Genomic DNA, 19,748 nt, shown 5'->3' with positions numbered 1-19,748 from the left:
ACACTGCCTGGTTAGCCCCAACTCTGCAGGATTCGCAGGAAGAGACATGGGCTCATTCTGAGGGCTGTGTACTGTGAGTCTTCCTTAAACACTGGAAAACTGGATAAACAAATCTCGTTTTACATATTCAAAAATACAAAGGGTAAAAGTAGGTCCTTCTTTTTTTGTTTCCCTAAAATCGTGCAACTTTGTTCCTTATTATTTCTGTCTTGTGAAAGGTAATCTGTTCAGAAGTTTTGCTTTTATGGTTTTCAAATGGTGTGGGAATAGAGCAAGGCGTTCACTTAGACTCTCAAGAGGAACTAGTGATGAGCACCACAGAATCTGGACTGTTTCATCTCCCACATGGATATTCACTAAAACACTCTTGCTGAAGAACATGGGTACAATCCAAAAAACCGATTCAGTTTATTAAGGGTTCTACCACTTAACCCTAAGTTTCAGCGCAAAGTTAATTATAAACTCTTGTTTTTTTCACCCATACCTGTCTGCTTGGCATGAGATCTGCAGATGGCCACTTTTTGTTGTTGATATTCATCCTGCCTGTGAATTTTCTTTTTTTTCCTGCAGTTGGAGGAAAAGTCAAAGACATTTCGGATAGTCCTGTTGCTCTGGAAATGTGCTTTTCACCCACGCCGAGTGTTTCGGTCTTTGCCAAGCTCGCGCTGTTCGCTGCCTGGGGAGATCTCCCAGAGGCAGGGGATTGGTTTCTGAACAAAAACAGGTTGAGCAGGACATCATCTGACAAGTGAGAGATTTTCAAGTAGGAGGATTTTAAAAAGCTTAAGGTGCTCTTACAGTAGAGGGGTTTAAAAGTGTTTTCTCCCATTGCCACACATATGCCTTTTATTATCTTGTCTGCAAGCAGACTAAAAATAAAGTACTTTTTTGTACTTTAATTTCAAGGCAACAGTTTGCAGTTGCTGAATTACGGGGTGGGAACCTACCACATTGGGATGAGATAGTAATAAGACTGCTACTAAGAGCTATGGCAGTCCATCACATTATTGCATTAGGTCTCTTGCCAGGCTTCATTTAAGTTTATTTCAGACAGTGAGAACTCCCAAAAGAGGTTTCCTTGCAGTACCTAAAAAGTGACTAAGCTCCTCCATTCAAGCTTAAATATGTCTGGTTTCTCCCAGGCACAGTGATTATACAGTCACGTACTGCATGTCTTATACAGAACCACTGCAGAAGCAGTGAAGGGAATCCAAAACATCCTGTGACATGGAAGTTAAGGGAGACATGATCGCACACAACTGGCCGTGTACTTTGGGATAGGGTGGGATTTGGTGGGCCAGGCCAGGGTTTTCTTGGTCTTTGATGAAATGGTCACTTCTGTGTTTCTTTTTGGGGGTACTGCAGGCTTGTAGTGATGTCAGTGAGAGATGTGCTGCTCCACTAATCAGTGCTAACTCTCCTGTGGGGCTCTGTGCAGCTTGCTGCGTGTCAAAAGGTGAATGGCCCAGACAGGTGGATGTGTTGGAGGGGGCTGTTAGCAAGGCCTCGTTCTCCCTGTGTGCTGCAGTAATCATGAGCCGAGATTGAGCCTTAAAACCCTAAATAGCTTCCAGATGGGATAGGTACATAACAAATGGCTGACCGGCACTTCCAGATGTAATGAAAAATTCAATTAAAGGTGGAAGCACTCACAGAATATATATGTAAAGAATTTTGGGTGTCTGTAATAAGAATCCTAGCTGTATTGTTGAGGCTAATTCCTTGGAGTTTCTCAAGATATTACTGCCTGAGCTGCGTAAGACAGTCCCACACAAACAAAATAGGATCTAATACCTTCTCTTGTTTGGAACATCTTTCCTATTGTTTTCTCCTGACACAAAATCGTTCCACAGAGTTATCACTGCAATGCTAAGTGACGACAGCGCCTCAGATCTTGAGGGGGGGCTACCACCATGCAATTCTGAACACATTTCCGAGGTTATCACCTAGACCCTCTGCCTCTGTTTACACCCGTGCAGTGGCAGTCTGCATGTTTCCATAGAAATCAGCGACACGTAACAGTGGGGATAATTACTTTGTGTGGTTCCCATGAGAACACTATTTATATCTCCAGTGCCAGGCAAACTCAGCTCCACAAGAAAAGTAAAAGTGCCAGATGGCAAAGGTTCAAAAACATTAATACACCCTTTCGGGGGGGGGGGGGGGGGAACTCTTTAAGGTTTTTCAAGGGTGTTGTGGAGGTAGGCTGTAAACAGTTGATGGTGATATTTAGCAACTTGGAATATATTTGAACTTGGATGTGTCTGGGCTTCATGCTGTTTTATTGATTTCCACAGAACAAACTGTTTCAAACAGACAGTCTAATAAATGGATACACACCACATTGTTTCTTTTTGTGTATCCATACCTAGCACAACATTTCTAACTGATTTAAGCACATGAAGGTCCACAGTAGTCATTAATTAATACCGGAGACCAGATTAGGGCTCTAAAGTACTGCTCCTCATGAAACCAGCTTCTTCATACCTGAGCTTTATTGATTAACTAAAACCTTATTGGACTGTTTGCTTAATTTTATGCTTTTAATAGTTTTGAGATCTTAACATTTTGACTGATTAATTTTATTTTAAAAAAATCAATTTTCATGTTCTTTATAACTATTTTAATTAAATATTAATTGTATAATAAAAGAAGTCACAATAATCAGGATTGCATTGCCCGTCCTGATTCCTCCTCAAGTAGAGACTAAGGGGCAGAAGCCCATATGCAAGAATATTCCGCTTATTCTGGCAGTATTTTGACACCCAGGAATCCCTGATTCTGTCTGCATCCCTTCTGTCTCTGACCTGTCATAGGTTTGTCCTACAAATGTTCAATTGAAGCCCCCACCTCCGGCATCAGCTCCTCAATAGCTTAAGAACTGTGGGAAGGGGTTACAGTCAGAGCTTGAATGGAGAGTAATACTTCCCTTGTTAAAACAAGTTATTGTTCTCTTGCTATAGTTTCACGATTCAAGCCCTAGTTACAGTTAAACACCCTTACCCCACCTCGAAGTCTGACCGTGACGGATCTGAGAAGCGAAGCAGGACAGTGCCTGATTAGTACTGGGACAGGAGACCTCCAAGGAAGACCAGGTTGCTGCTGTTAGTGGTGTTGGTGGACCAGTAGGTGGCGCTCTCTGTTTGGACCAGAAATTCCCATTCAGTTCCCCTAGTATGGTGACGAGGGTATGCTGCGCTGCATGCAGCGCCGTCCTTCAGGTGAGACTTTAACCAGATGGTATGGACTTCAGTTAAAGATCCAGTGGCAACATTTGACAGACCTGATGTGATAACGCTGGTGTCCTTGCTGCCTAATGTTCAGCTGTAATTTCTCACTCCCGTACCTGATCAGCTGTGTGGTAGGCCTGCTGGTTCATAGTGGCTACTGTGCCTTGCCCAGGTGGGGTCTGTACGTCAGTGTTGGATAAAGGGGGTCCACTATTTTGAGTGAAATCCTTTGGGATGGAAAGAGTTTTGTAAATGCAACTAGTAGATAAATGTAACAAGTGCAAGATACTTGCATATGATCTGTTTGTGACCCTTATAACAGGGCTCATGGAGTAAGATGAGACTGTTACAGTGATGAGATTCCCTGGGGCACTCAAGCACACTTGAGCTCCCTACAGCTCTGCAGATCTTTTGGCATTGCAGGATTGCACTGGCACTGCAGTCAAAAGGCAAAGACAAGAATAGAGAAAGTCATGCTCTCATTACTGGACACTCTGACAGCCAGACCACTGCTAGCTTCCTATACTGTTGACGCAGTGCTTTCCCTCAGGTGTTGAGGAAGGGTGGTGTTGATTATAGGTATAGGGGTATATTTTCCTGGCAGGTTCAACCAATTAATACGCAATCACAGCAGGGAAGATTTTCGGCTTTTCAAATGTCATTAAAATATTTACGGTGTCTCTAGGATACCTGTGCACTGTAGTGCCATGTGGTGCTCTCATCTCAGAGGGCCCTTGACACTGGAACGCTGTGTGGTATGTGCAAGCTTGCCAGTTTGGACCACATGCTCTCATAGTTTCCCTTGCTGAACCTCTCCTTCCAGGCTATCTGTCCTGTCCGGCCCTCACACATGCGTAATGCAGCCACAGTCTCCCTGACAAGGTCAGTCTTGGTATTAATTTCAAGGCCTACAACCTTGCTTGTCTAGAGGTGCCGTTCCAATGACACGGTCTTTTACCGTGCAGATTGAATCTAGGCTGGTTTTATTGTAGCCCTAATAATTCTCAGAATTTATGTAGAAAATCATTTAAAACTGTAAGCAAATCATGTAAAATGTTGATATTGAGCAAAGCCAGTTTTTTCGAAATGTCATCCGATAGCTGTTTAAATCAGCATGCAATCTAATGGCCAAACTTTAAAATGCCTACAGAGTAAAGCAACCCCAAGATGTAGTCTTGTTTTGGGTACACAAAATGAACCAGAGGCTGGGGATCACTAGTTGCCTTGTTTTGACCTTCTGGTCTTTGTAAGGCACTGGGGGAAATAGTTCAAAATTCATGACCAAAATTCTGGTTTATATATGTTATACATACATCCTTTTCTGTGCCTTGAAAGATTTTAACATTTTTCAAAACGTTAATAAAATTTGGCTTTAGAAACAAAATAAATAAAGCTTTTGCCACAAAGTTTTAATGTTCTTGATGGTACGTTTTTACTTAGCTCATTATTGTTTTTTTTTAATTGACTTCTGCCAGATGGAATCCTGTCCTCTGGTATGAAGTTTCTAGTGAGGTAGTGAGTCAAAGATTTGTCTGAATCTCGTTAGCATGAGGACTGTCCCCTGCTGGGTGAGGTAACGCATATAAGAACAGAAGAGGTTAGAAATGAAAGGCCATTCAGCCTGTCTTCCCCTTAGAAAGAATGAGCAGTTAATCAGTCCAAGGATCTTATCCAGCTGTTTCTTGAATGAAGCCTGGGTATCGGCTTCAACCACATGGCTGGGTAGCTTGTTCCTGACTCCCATAGCCATTTGGGTAACGAAGAGCCTCCTGTTCTCGCTTGAAAATGCGCCTTCCTTTATTTTCCACTTGTGTTTCTCTCTTCATGGTAGTATGGGAACTGTCTGAATGCCAGCTGTATCTGAGTCAACAGTGCTTATCACACGTGTAGGTGAGACAGGTATGCGTTTAATCGTTCAAATACTGTGTGATAGCTTACAGAGTGGATTTATCCAGAAGTGTAATGGAAGAATCCGTATCCCTGCAATTTACCTTAATGCCCTGTTAATGTGTGCGTAAGGCTATGACTCGAACCTCAATGTAGATGTGAGAATCCAAATCAAATCCCTAGTCCTTGTTGTCAGTGCAGCAAAGCTAATTCAGATTTGGTTTCCCGTTTGACTGGGATTAGCGCAGAAATTTTCCACCGGCTGGAAGAGAGGGGAGCAATTTAAAATTCCACGGAAAAAAACGTTGAACGCAAGAGAATCGCCTCTGTTCCCCGAGAAAGACCGAAGAGCCGTGGGGAACGACCTCACACAGTCCTTGCTCTCCGTTTAGAATGGTTCATGAAGTGACTCCCAGATTTTCTGTGGTAATGGCAGTTGGAGAATCCTGCTCTGATTTCTCATTTGAGTTCTAAATGAACACTGTGTTGTTTAATAGAACAGGAGCCTGTAGCTAGCTCTCTAAAATATGGTAAGAAATGGGTTATGCTGGTATGTTCTGTATGTAGGACAGCTGTCTAGAGTCAAGTCCAATTTCTGACTGGAGAGAATGCTAATGTGTGTGGCTGGGCTTGATTCACTTTCTTTCTTAACAGCATTTTCCTCTAGTAGTCCTTGATGCTTGCTTCAACTCCAGCCAGGAGTGGAGTTGTGTGCTTCTGTAGTTTTCGTGTGTATTGTGGGAACGAAATAGGTCACTTTCAATAAAACCCAGCTTATTCTGTGTGGACCGGCTGACGTCAGACCGCAAAAATCATTTTAAAAACTAGATTTTACAGCGTCCGAGCGCCTTGCTTTCTTGAGCGCTGATTGCCGCAGAAGTTACCATGGAGTTGCAGCGTGCTGTTTAAATTGTCCCTTCCCTGTCAGATCCCCAGCAACCAATTAGAGCTTTCAGGTTCATGGCATTTGTATCCTTGTGGAAAACCGGTATGGGCCTGAAATGCATTTCATAGCTTTAACCTACTAATGTGCTGTCCACCTGCAGCGAGAGTGACGTTAAACAGATTTAGAATAAAGCTTTTCCAGTTTAAAAATAAAAATAAGTAGAAACAGCATTTGCTTGATCATATAGGAACAATCTCATTCTGACATGAAAGTTAGTCACACATCTGGCTCGGTCCTTTTTTCTTAATTAATGCCCTTGCTAACAAACATTACTGGTGCCGTAGTGTCTTGTGTTCAGGTACTGGACTGTCATTTTTGTAAAGATTAGGGATAAGGAGTTGATTCATATCCTGCTTATTTTAAAGGGCTTTTGGAAGTGGGAAAGGATTTCTTGGCTCTGATAAGTAATCTAGTTTTCACTTGTTAGATGCGGATGTCCTGTCAGTGTTTGCTTTTTCTTTTTAACACCTCTTGTTGGAGGCTAGAGATGCAAAATGTAATTGAGGACTAAAATAATCACTGAAGTGTTGTCAAAAACATTTTTTTTTATTTGGTATCGAGCATCTTTGTTTTTGTTTGTGAAAGGATTGTGCACAGAGAAAACTCATTTGTCGATCAGACTTGTCTGTCTAGGATGCTCAGTGAAAAGAGACAGATGTTCAGGAAAGTCAGCAATTTTTTTTTTAATTTTCACACCCATCCCTCCAACATTAACACTCTCATTATCTGTTAGCTTCTAAATTGAGATTTAGTCTTCAGTGCTCCACTTGTGCATTTGTAGAATGTGTGCATTTTCCTTCATCTCGTTTTTCAGAGCAACTGGGTTACAGAATGCATTACTTAAAAAGAACCAGCATGACAGACTCCTAGCTGGATGTGCAACAGGTCCGAAGTAAAACAGGGAATCGTAATGTCTTGCTCTCAACTCATTGTGACGTTTTTGAATTTCCTGTCGCCTGTTTCTCGGCAGGGAGCAGCCGATCTTCAGTTGCAGGGCTCACGTCTTTCAGATCGATCCGGCCACAAAGAGGAACTGGATCCCTGCCAGCAAGCATGCAGTCACCGTGTCCTTCTTCTACGACGCCACGAGAAATGTCTACCGGATCATCAGCGTCGGGGGCACGAAGGCGAGTTTCCCCACGCGTCCCTTGTTTCAGAATGAATGAATGCGAAATACTCCAGTCAGGACAATGGGTTGCCTCTGGCGCTCATTAATTAATACCTCAAGCCCGATCACCGTGCTTTGCAGCAACTGCAGATGCTCTCTTGCCCTTGTTTGGTTATAAATGGCATCTCTGATACAATTCCTGCATTAATGACCATTGTATTTCATTATAGGGATGGGCTGTGCAGAGCAGTCCAGGGTAAAGTGTTAACAATCCATCATCCTGTCTAACCGGCGTGATGGAAATAGCGTCTTTGTTCCTGTACAACCAAGGAAGCATTTTCCCCAGCTGTAACATTGCAGTTTAGAAGCCATAGAAGCTAAAAGGATTATTTTTGTCCTGAAATGGTTTTTCCTGGACGCTGTAAGTTCATGCTCAGCTGGACATGCCAGGAGTATGGTTTTTCTTATTTTGTCATATTTCAGTTCTGGGCTTGCAGGGAAAAAAATCTTCTTTCTGGCTGGTGTATCTGTTAGCTAGATAAGACAATGGAATTAGAGGTGCTAGTTCCCTGGATGAAGTTTCTCGAGTAGAAGATTCACAGGAGAAGCCAACCCAAGCGATTCTTGCAGAATTAGCATCCTGTTTTAATTGCGAAGTGGTGTTAATGAAAGCGCTGTACCTGGGATGCGTTTTCTCACCTCGTGACTCTCACTCGGTTGTCGGAGAAGCTGACAGACTCTGTGAATGCGCGCTCGTGTTGGCACAGCTGGAAGACCTGATTACGAACAACAGGGGCTTAGACCTCTGGGATGGCCTACGATGTAATCCTCTTCTGACCCTGGGTTCGGGCCAGGTGTTCCTCAGTGCTGTGTTCTTCCTTTGCATAGCAGATCTTCAAACATGTGGACCAAAACAAAATCCCTCCCGAATTATTGTATAATCATTTCTTTAAAAAAGTCCCGATAGAATATGGGGCTTGCCTGCTTTTTTGATGGGTTGCAATACAGAAAGCATAGGGTTATTAATATTAAGATTGGTGTGATAGACATGTCTTGGAAATAACGCACACATAAAATGGGATTGAGGGAGAGCTCGGTGTACATTTAAAAGTCCTACAAGAAGCTTTAAACATCAATCCTGGTTTGCAAGCTCTTCCAATAAATTAAACATTCTCGAGATTAGGGGGTTCTCTTTCGGCATGGATCTCACATTTGTGTGATCTTTAATTGCAAACATGCACTCTGTGAGAGGGGCACTGCAAGGTGTCCCGTAGGACCAAGACTCAGCTTGCAGAAGTCAGGCTCCCTTCTTGCACCCGGGTGAAGGAGAATGGGGCATTGCCACCACCAGCAGGACCCAGAGGGTGTGAGTCCTTGATCAGCGATGCCTGGTTTGCCTGGTGGGCTCCAGAATCATAACTGGAAGGTTGAAGGCTCAAATCAAATACTCCTTAAAGCCCTGGAGTGGGAGTGTTTGTGATGTGTCTGTTCTGTCCTGTTGCTGGCCAAAGCCTGCAGCTCTCCGTCCTATAATTTATCCATTTTAATACGAGCGGGTTTCTGATTGCCTTTGTTTTACATCTGCAGGCGATTATCAACAGCACCATTACGCCCAATATGACGTTCACCAAGACATCGCAGAAGTTTGGCCAGTGGGCAGACAGCCGAGCAAACACTGTGTATGGCCTGGGGTTTGCTTCCGAGCAACAGCTGCACCAGGTACATCTGCACAGTAAATCAGTGGGGCAATGACAGGGATCTTTTAAGAGTCAGGGGGGATGCAGCTGTTCAGAGCTGAAAGTCTGTTTTTTAAAAATGAGCTCTCGATCAAATGCAGCGATCTGTTATTAGACCAGCTTAATTTGTTCCTCAAAAACTAAAAGGTGAAAACTCTTATAACAGAAATTAAATTGCAATTACTTTCCATGTTACCTAAGCACGAACCAGTACTTAAGCATGAAAACAATAATATTCCTGGCTAACTATTCAAGTTACATGCTTAAAGTCATGAGCTGATGCATAAACGATAAACAGTTGCATTCTTACAGTCAATAGCAAAGCCATAAACATGGTACTGTCCTATAGTATATGCACTTAAAACACTCAAGACTTTAGTATAAAACAGTTAAAATGGACTAAAAAAAGGAAATTTCTCATCCAAGAAGATTTGAGAAAATAAAAATCTCAGCCATGCTTCACAAGAGCCCAGCTCGCAAGAGTGAAAATCTGCTCATTAAATGGAAAAAAAAAAACTGCAGGAGTAACTACATCTCGTATAAACAGAGACTTGTGAAGCAGTTGTTTGTAGTGTGGTGCTCAAAACATACCTAGAAAGTCTGCGTGGGTTTGGCCTTAAAACATTGCATTCTAGGTTCAGCTGTAGAAAAGACTGGATGTCTCGACTGTATTATTCTGATTATATACTGATTGAAGGTACTGTACATCATCCCGGAAGGCTCCTAAGCATATCCTGATGTCTTGTAGATTTAAAAAGAAACACTATAACATTCAATCCAAGTTTAAGAGTTATTTTCATCGTGAATTTTAGACTGATGGATCATTTTTCTTTTTTTTTTAACAATCTACATAGTGTCTTTATTTTACTCCGTTTTATACGTGGTGGTAGTGAGGCCCAATAACTCTCACAGCAAGGAGTTATGGATTGCTTGTTGTATTGCAAATATGCGTTTTGTGTGATCAGAAAAAAGAAACCAGTAATAATTCCTGACACTTCTATAGTTCCTGGATTCTCCACTCAGTGCTTTGCAGGTTTTGGGGATCCCCTCCACCACCACCAATGTGTCCACCTGTATCATCCATCTCAATCATCCGCCTGGATGATGCGCCAGTCCGCTCCCCACACACCAGCTCTCAGTGGGGAGGAGAACAGAGTGATGAAGCCAGTTCAGAGACGGGGGTTATTAGGAGGCCATGATTGACAAAGGCCAGAGGGAGATTATCCAGGACACTGGGGTGACACCCCTACTCTTTTCTAGAAACGCCCTGGGATATTTAATGGTCATAGAGAGTCAGGACCTTGGTTTTACGTCTCATCCGAAGGACGGTGCCTTTTTTTTTTGACAGTACAGTGTCCCCATCATACTGAGTCCGCACTAAGCAACGTTTCTTTAAGGTGGAACATGGAACCGTACTGCAGTCTTTAAGCATGGCTAGGCAACTGATGTGCCAGAGCGTGAGAGATTTGTGTCTTGCTCCTTTCTTCGCAGTTTTCCGAACGGTTCAAGGAGGTGAAGGAGGCGGCACGTCTTGCTCGTGAGAAATCTCAGGACAAGTTTGAGCTGACCAACCCTGCCCTGAACATCGCAGCCCCCCAGGTAACTTGCAGATGGCATCTCTGTCCATATACTGCCCTCTGCAGGAGAAATGTCCAGAGGATGTTTATATTCTAAATGTTTATCCTGAATCCAGGCTATGGAATGCACTTTAAATGTCCTTTCCTTTGGCCAACAATGAAATCAAAATTTTCTTAGAACGTCCTTCATAAGCCACATAGATGTCAAGAGCTTTTCAAAGGTTAATTTTGCACTTTCACTGGTTATTTCATAAAAGCAGGAATTCCAGACTGGGGTTTGAGCCCACAAACCCCCACTTGTTCACTTTTGGTAGTTCTGACTGGGAGGTTGAGTACACCCTCCCTCCTTCCTGAGAAGAAGGTAGGCAAAGAGTTACTGTCAACCCTGAATGCCTCCAGGGGAAGGAAACGAAGAAAAATGAACGGGTCATTTTTTTTTCTTGAGGAAAGAGAAGAACTAGGGCACTGCTAAAATTATCACATGCCCCTGTTTTCTCTTTGGCAGGATTTTTGACATGGCTTGGGTAACATTCTGAGTCTTGCCCAGTGATCCACTGGACAAGAAACGGTCACTTTTATCAGATGGTTAAGACTCAGTGTCCAGTCCCTGTCCTGTACAGCCCCAATCCCAATAATCTTGTAGGTCACCCGTCTCTAAAGATTGAGCACGTCTGTAAATTATAAATGAATTAAGCAAGTCAATTAGCAGCACCTGGGTCCTTAAGGGTTCAAGGTTATTAAGACTTTGGTCCTAAAAGATCTCTGAACTCAGTTTAACAAATTGCCTGCTTAAAAGGGAAAACTACAAGGCTATTTTTATATTTCGGGGTTAGAATGAATCAGCATTGATGAGTGCATTTCAAACCGCAATAAAAGTCAAATGGACACAACTTCTAAAAGCTCCAGTGTTCATCACAAATGGATATAATTTCCATATTGCTGTAATTGTCTGTGATTCCGAACGAGGCAGCAAAACATCCGGTGAGGTATTAAGTTTTAAAGAAGCAGGCTTGTGAATACATCTCTTTTAATCGAATACAAATATAACTCTCGACTTCGAGACCGTTTTGCCCACTAATACTACTTGCAGTAGTTATTAATAACTACTTGCAGTAGTTATTAACACTAGTCACTGTGATGACATTACAGTCATCACAGTGACTAGTGAGCAGGAAGGGCTGCTTCACATGACAATTTGTGTGGACTCGCGCTCTCCCCCGTGACGAGACCAGCGGTTTGCAACAACGATGGCGACCTTACAGTACTTTCACAAAGTTCATGATTTTGCGCTTAGTTTGGAATTTGTCAAATTTTCTTATACCGTTCATTAATTTTGTTACAGAGATTTAATCACCAGTCTGAGAAATTGAGACTGCAGTTACCCATTAACATATCCTGATTAAATTGATCAGTCTTAGGAACATGATGATGTAATATACTTCTAAAGTCAGCGGCGCTGGGCTGGGTTTAGATAAGTCCAATGACAAGTGACAAGTTCAATGTAAAAAATGGTTAGGAAGTTAAATCCAACAGTGCGTCTCTGTATTCTTATTTCTGTGGGACTTGGTCCGGTAGAAACCTGGTATTAGATATTATCTGGAGTCCTGCCTACTCGCACAAGTCTTATCCCAGTTTATTAACAGTGAATAAGCTTGCTGAGTATTTTGTGCATCTCTCGTCTGTTGCATGGGAGGGGAGAACAAATTCTTCTGAAAGAAAGGCGGAAAGCGGTTTGTTGGTGGACAAAACAACACGTGTGCGCGCGATAGGTGGTTATGAATTGGGAAAGCAGTAATAGGTAGACCTTTGTGGGTGTAATTAATTTTTTTCTACAGTTACCCCGTGGGTGTTATTCACTCAGACTTTTAGAACAGGTTATTGTTCATCTTCTTTCTTTTCTCCCAAGGTCGGAGTGGAAAGAGAAAACGTACAGAAGCAGGCAGGGCTGTAATCTGGCTGCCCGCTGTGTGGCGGAGGTGCTCTCGGCAGCCTGTAATTGAGATGCTTTCTTTGATCTGGAGCTCACTGACACAGGAGAGGGCTCTCATTACCACAGTCAGTGCAAGTGCGTTTTGAATGATGCTGAAGTCCGGTTCTAGCTGGTTAGGGCCCGGGTCCGGCGCAGCCTGTGGCCGAGAACAGAAGAACTGTGATGAGGGAGTCCCGTATGGGTGCGGCTGACCCAGGAGGTATGGGGCTGCAGTGGTCAACACTGCAGCTTCACAGCCCTGGGGCCCTGGGTTCAATTCTGGACCTGGGGTGCTGTCTGTGTGGAGTTTGTAGGTTCTCCCCCATGTTGGCCCGGGTTTCCTCAAGGTGCTCCGGTTTCACCCCACCGTCTGAAGAACTAGAGAGAGGTTAATTGACTTCTGGGAGAAGTGTTAGTGTTTTTGTCTGTCTGCCCTGCAGTGGACTGGTGTCCTGTCCAGGGTGTACCCCACCATGCGCCTGTTGCTTGCTGGCATAGGCTCTGGTTCCCCTGCACCCCTGAATTGGAAGAAGCCGTTAAAAAATGAATGGACCCCTGCCTGAGCTTGGCGCTTTTTTCTTTATAGTTTTTTTTTCTTGAAATGGGTGGAGCATTAAAGTGTTTTTTTTCACCTCCTCTTCTTTCATTTTTTGTCCCCCTCTCGCTCTCCTATGTCTCTTCTGTCTCTGGTTCTCCGGTGGTCTTCACCTCTCCCAGCTGTCTCAGGTGAGTGTCCATCACACACTGTGAACCTTTTGGGGTTACTGCACAGTCCCCTCCCCCCTTCCCCACGGTTCCCCATTTTCAATAAACAACTGTTTAGTGGACTCTAGCCATTTTAGGGTTGAGAGCCACTCTGAATGTTTGGCTTTTTTGTGTTGCATAAGAAAATAACCCAAATGATAGTTAAGCCTGATACTTTGGTGCTTTAATAAAATAATAATATTGCCCAAAGCCGTACAGTGTAAAAATGTAGGCATATGGCATTTATGAGAGAGGTTTTCCTCATACATATAAGGGTGCACATGAATGCATCTTAATGGAGCTGTGCTCACTGCAAGGAACGTGTGAATTATTTATGTGGAAGTGCACAATAGGCTGAGCTGAATGTTGAGGTGTTTTTTTTTTTATCGTGGGGGTTTAATAACGTCATGGGTCACCTTGAATTGTTAAAACAAGAACAACGACGGAAAAAAGGCTACCGAAATTCTTCTTAGCCTGGAGGCCTGCCATCTGGACTCCAGGATCTGTGTGCAGGATGGAGTTTAGTGTACAGACCTGGGACAGGGCAGATGTCTCTGCCCCTGCGGCAGCATCCCTCTGTAGTCGTAGTCCAGATAGTTGCAGCAGTGTTCTGTGTTCTGTGAAACCGGAGTTTTGTTTGTCACTGAACTCCTTGTGTTAATCTCTTACACCTCTACTAGTTGCTCTTCACAAAAACTGTTATGTAGACATAGATCTTAATTATTCCTTGGGAGGGGTATGGCACACCCCCCTCCCAACATTCCCCATCTGGCCAAGAGCACCTCAGGGGGTCTCCTTGTACCTCAGAGGAACAAATTATCTCCGAGACCTGCAGCTGTGATTCGGGGAGCAGCCTGTGCACCCAGATGAAAAGAATACAGTATATTGGCCTGCTTGTCTGGCACGATGTACATTGAATCTGACCAGAGCGTTCAACATTCAGCCTGGAGGAAGAAATAAACTAATATTTAAAACAAAACTAAAAAAAAAAACTTCACTGCATTAATCTGGGGGGGAAAAAGTGGGTCCCAGAAAGTTAATGGCTAAAAACAAAATAAGGAAGCAAAGGGAGGTATTGCATAGGCTTGTGCCAGAATAACATGCAATGACAAAGGTCAGTGATCTTACGGGTTTTTCATCTCGCTCTGTCACCGCTGTCTCTTACTCCGACTTGAGAGAAAAAGGCAAGAATAGCCATTCACAGTTCGTCCTTGCCTGTCTTGACCAGGACACACTAAGCAGCCAGCGCAGTGGTCTCCTGGTGTATTGTTCTGAGCTTCGGAGCAAAGAACAACTTGCAAGACGTCTTATTAGGAATGTAAAACGGTGTACAGTATCTGCATGTTCTTTTTTTTTTTTGCCAAGGACAAAATAGCCTCTTGAATTTAAAATAGTCTTCAAATATGTGGCGGACTGATTTTCTTGTGATTTTTCTTCCTTGTTGTGGCTGCTCGGTGGCATCTCTGACCTTCTAGCTGTCTCAGGTGAGCAATGTGTTTCTTGTTCCATTCGCGCGGCTGGAGTCCTGTTCCTCCGTGTTGAACTGTTGTGGCTCCGAACGCTGATCTGCACATGCACAGGAACCTTTTACCCAGGAATTTCAAGCTCTGTTCAGATGTGTACCAGGGATCTCGTTGACTGTAGTTTTCCCCAACCTTATTAAATCGAGTTCAGAAGCCCTGGGAAAGAGAATTTATACAGATGTGTGGCACTGCTAAGCCTGAGGAGAATCTGGGTTCGAGGATGAAAGGTTAACAGCCCGGGGAAGTCTGTGGCTGAGAGTGAGAGTAAGTGGCCAGGCTGAAGCATTACTGCAGATGTACTGTAGTACTCATCTGCCAATAATGAAAAGCTCAGGCCCAGTGAACACCAAACACTCCTAATGAGCTGTGGCCATGTGTCTAGTTGTAGGAAAATAAGTGCTACTCTTTTCACCTGGGGTCAATCATTTATATTTTAATTTTTATTTTGAAAATTCAAACAAGACGGAGAAACATTAACAAGACGGCCAGACAGTGGGGGATAAAAGCTCAAACTTCCTTGTGCCTTTTTTACAGTTTTCTTGTAGAAAAAGTCCAAATCTGATGGAAATAATCACACCGTGATTGGATATGTAAACCAATCGGGGATAAGTACAAAACCTAAGGTCCTCCTTCACTTCTGTTTGATCTCCCGCCTTATATGTGTACTTTGGGGAGATTTATAAAATGTGTTGGGGCAGTTGGAAAGTAATACAGCATGATTTATACATGATCTTTAACATGTATAATTCAGCATCTTCTGTTCCCTGGGCTTTGCAGTTCTGCCTGGAGTTGTCTTGTCATCATTAATTTCACCACGGGGCTGTGTGTAACATCTTCTCCTGCTTTCATGGCCAAACTCCAGAGCTTTGCCGTTTTCCCCACCCCTTTTTTCCAATCCATTTTGATTCGGCTTGCAGTCGGCTCGCTCATAGAGAAACGGGAGCGAGGGGCCGGGGGCTGTCCCGTCCTGAGATACCAACTCTCTGTGGACTCTCGTGCTGCCTGGATCGAGAGCCCTATAATGCTGCTAGTGTTTGTTTAAAGGTGGACAATCCCTGCTTAGCAATGTGAAACTGAATCTGAAGCTGTTTTGACCATGAAGATGAAGTGGAAAGATGTACTGTTACTCTGTTAGGTGTTCAGGCAGCCCCCATGTAACAGTCTCATTTGAACCAAACTGGCATGATGACAGTGGCTAATCTGTGGCTACTTTCCGTTTTAAGCCCCAGAAGGGTCATCAGTTGTTTTTTGAAGGGTGTGATGTTTGCCAAAGAACTGAAATGCCTCAGAGAGAAGAGACCACAGGCGTCTGCTGAGTGTCTGGACCTGGAAGACACCTCTGTGCCTGATGTACCGGAGGCCTGATGGGTCATGGTGTGTGTGTCGGTCAGTGTGAGCGCTCAACTCTCTTTCCCCCTCCAGGACCTGTCTGAAGACCTGCAGTCCCCCCCAGTTCTTTGTGTGAATGGCCCCGGAGAGGACAAGTTGTACCGCAGTCAGAGTGCCGATATCGAGCTCTCCTCCGAAAAGGAGCGCCTGAAGAAGATGCTGTCTGAGGGGTAATGCTTCCTCTTTTTAATCCCCTAACCCATGTGGCTCACTGCTGTGGCAGAAGGAGGGCATCCTCTCGTAACGCATTTCATTAGGGAACCTGCAAAATGAAACATCTGTTTCCTTATCCCCTACCTTGTGCTAGAATGATCTTGTGAGCTGTGTTGTTAATTGAGAGAAAGAAGTGGGACACGGACTTTGCTTTGGTTCTAACAGCTGTGAAGATAGCCCTGCAGGTCATACCAACTGGTGGGATAAAAGTCTGCTACACTTTCCAGCTGAGTCACTTGCTCGTTTCATATTCTATTTCTGTGTTCAAAGTAATTCTGCATCTCGTTTCATTATTTACCTGGTAAATTATTCCGGTGAAGACTGCCTCTGCAAGGACTTGAGTCCGATGGTGAGGGAGAGAGCTGGTGGAGAGTACAGGGGCTTAACCATGGTGGTTCCCTCCTGTGGTGTTGCCTTTTGACCTGCACCCTAATTGAATTACCTGGCGACTTGTCTCCTTTAATTTGTTTTGTGGGACAGCGGTAATGAGCCAATTACCATTACGTTTGTGGCATTGTAAATAACACGCGAAATGAAATTACCCTGCTGGCTGTAACATTTTCTCTTTAATTGCATTGCTCTGATGTGCACCCAGGCCACATTACTTTTGTCGGGCTCTTACGTAATGAGGTTAGCGTTTTTATTAGTTTTGTTGCCACGTTAGGAACAGAGAGCCAGAACACGGCAGCAAAGGGTTGTTGAAACAGTAGCAGGTAGATCACTTCCATATCCAGGCAGCAGGCACCGTTTTGACTGGCAGCAAAACACTCTGTAATGCCACCCTGTTAAGGGCTGTTTGTACCAAACCAGTTTCGGCCAAGCAGTAAACTGCTTCCCCATCGGACGTCCTAGCACTCAAACTAGACGATATTGTGGAGAAGTAAGCTCTGCTGCACAGGAAGTAATGTATGCAGAACTTGAATGGCAATTTGCAACCTTTCTTCTGAAATTCAGAATAGAAAGTTCACAGAAAGAGTGAAAACAATCCCCGGACAATAAATTGACTTGGTTTCCCTTCTCTCTGGATAAGGATGCTGATGGATGCTTTGTCCCCGTTTCCAAAGCCATTTCCAATCCATAGAAAACGGTATTTCTTATGCATAACAACATGGACACATTATGTTTAAAGGGTATCATTGTTACCTATTTGATAGGTGAGTAGCAGGGTAATTACAGAAATCTCTAAAGGCAGTGCAGTGGATTCTCTGAACTGTAATATATTTAGAGCCCTTATGCACAAGGCAGCCATAATTGCAAATTACTTACTGTTGCTGCTTCCTGTGTTTCTTTTACATCTGGAACCCGTTTTATAAGCTCGAAAAGGTCTGAGGCTATTCTTGTACTACCCAATTACAAATGCAGTCATTGCTTTGTGTGACCTCACAGGCTGAATTTTCCATTTTGTCCGTTAAATATATCTGGTCCCCTTCCATCTTCAAACTTAATGCCAGACAACAGATTCGGAACGATTTGCAAGTCTCACCTGGATTTGTTTTAATAATTTTTTTTGAACAAGTTAATGAAGGCAGGTTCGACTTTGCAGCCATAAAAATTGTTAGTGTTGGGGGGGAAGTGTGTAGCATCTAAATGGATCTTCTTGCTCTTCGCTGCCAGGCTCAATCTGGTGGTGTCGCGTTAACAGGTGACCCTCCCTCCTCCCTCTCTCCCTACACCCCAACATTCTTACTTTTCTCTCTCCTCTTGCCTCATTATTCCACCTACCTCCGAGGTGTGATGAGTAGGCTGTTTAACCCCCGACGAAGGAGGAGAAACAATCTGTCTTTAAGTGCTGAGTAGGATGAGTCACCCGCTGATGAATTGCTCAAAAAGCTCACTGTCCATTTCTGCTTTAACACACCACAGTGGTCAGAGACACCCCCTGTACCTTTTAGACTTCCCCTTTACTTTAGGATTCCCTCCTCCACCACCATCCTCAAAATCTGTTCTGCAACATGCTAGAGTGACAGGCTTTGAAGTCTAGTTGCCATGGTGAGTCAGTAAATGACTGTATCGCCCCACCACTTCAACTGGTACAGTCACTCCTTATGCATAATTAAGGAAGGGAGGGGGGTGTGCAGGGTTGGTGTGCAATGGGAGCTGATCTGATCATGGTGAAAGAGAACAGGACTCGTCTCAAGCCAGTCCTGACAGTGGGGTTCTCGCGCCACGGCCTGGGAGGTGCTTGGGAATTTGTCATGGAGGTCGCCAGCCGCTTTGGAGGCAGGTAAGTGGGCCGGGATGCTCCCCTGCGCATGTGCCAGTCTCCGGGGCTGGAGCCCTGCCTGCTCATGGCAACAGATAGGCAAGACCTGCTGCTAGATAAAGAAGAGCAGTCCTGTACTGTTCTCTTTCCAGGGTGGGTTTCAAGTGGATCACCTGTGCTGATCGCTAACTTTTCAAGATGTGATATTCAAGATAATCCCTAAAGTTTTTAGGTCCCTAATCCCTAAAATAATCCCTAAAACATCAAAAGGTGGCTAGCAGTTACTGGAACATGCTTTGGCAGAAAATAAAATTACACTTTTTTGTTAAAATTTTAAAATCTCTGTCTTCTAATAGACCATATGTCTGCTGCATCTCTGTAACCGTTGAAGACTGGTTAGTGTGCTTTCCTTCTCTGCATGCTTTGCAGCGCTCGGAGCAAAGTGCCAAAGTTTGTTCAGATGCGGGCCTGTGCATGCCATATCTAGTGAAAAGGTCTTGGTTGAGGAGGTGTGAACATCAGATTTATGTGCATGGGACCCGTAGAGTTGCTTTTTGTAAGCTGATGTGTAATTTTCTGTGTAGCTTTATACTTTTTTAGTGCACAGCTTTTCTGGTTGGTTCATAGTGTTGACAGTTCAGCATAATACTGCAGCAGAACTTTATACATTATATAAAGAGAGTGATTCTAAAAGATATGTAGAAGCATTAGGAGTTTTCCAATTCACCCAGCAAGCCCATCAAGTCTTTTTCTACAAGCGTTCGTTAGGTCCACGCACAGTATAACCTGAAGCCCATCCATTGGTATATTTCCGGTGGTTTCAGCTTTGCTGTTAAAGCAGGCTTTCACTTTGCTGCCTGAGCGAGGTGGGATTCCAACCTGGGTGCTCTGGAGAGTCAATGGATCCCAGCTCGTCAGCTCTAGATGGCCATGTCTGCCTTTTGGATTGGCAGGTCGATCTGCGAGATGAACTGGGAGGCGGAGCTCTTCACCCTGCAGGACAGCAACACCAAGCTGGTGGCCGCTCTGCACGAGGCCAACGCCAACGTGGAGGAGTGGAAGAAGCAGCTGGCGGCCTACCAGGACGAGACCGAGAGGCTGAGGGATCAGGTGAGGTCCCGCCGCCGAGCCTAGGTCGAAACGACAGGCGTTCCTCGACCGACGCGTTCGTCCTAACTCTGTTTTGAGAAATAGGTCTGGTTCCCGACTAACGTGATCGAACA

At 44.1% G+C, this 19,748-nt stretch overlaps 1 protein-coding gene across 3 annotated transcripts in view; it reads left to right on the top strand.

Annotated features, from left to right (window-relative positions):
* Positions 1–19,748, top strand: part of LOC148813946 (homer protein homolog 3) — a 38,302-nt gene that overhangs the window by 4,749 nt on the left and 13,805 nt on the right. For 2 of the 3 annotated variants that reach the window (XM_088907343.1, XM_088907344.1), the window contains 5 exons: positions 7,034–7,190; positions 8,759–8,890; positions 10,399–10,506; positions 16,143–16,279; positions 19,479–19,635. In XM_088907343.1, coding sequence (XP_088763469.1) covers positions 7,034–7,190; positions 8,759–8,890; positions 10,399–10,506; positions 16,143–16,279; positions 19,479–19,635 — 691 coding nt within the window. Of the gene's footprint in view, positions 1–4,053; positions 4,113–7,033; positions 7,191–8,758; positions 8,891–10,398; positions 10,507–16,142; positions 16,280–19,478; positions 19,636–19,748 lie in introns of all 3 variants that reach the window. The other variant, XM_088907342.1, reaches the window with a different exon arrangement.

This window comes from Atractosteus spatula, chromosome 28 (genome assembly GCF_055471065.1).
Source record: "Atractosteus spatula isolate fAtrSpa1 chromosome 28, fAtrSpa1.hap1, whole genome shotgun sequence".
Lineage (NCBI taxonomy): Eukaryota > Metazoa > Chordata > Actinopteri > Semionotiformes > Lepisosteidae > Atractosteus > Atractosteus spatula.
This window is presented reverse-complemented; position numbering and strand designations above follow the sequence as displayed.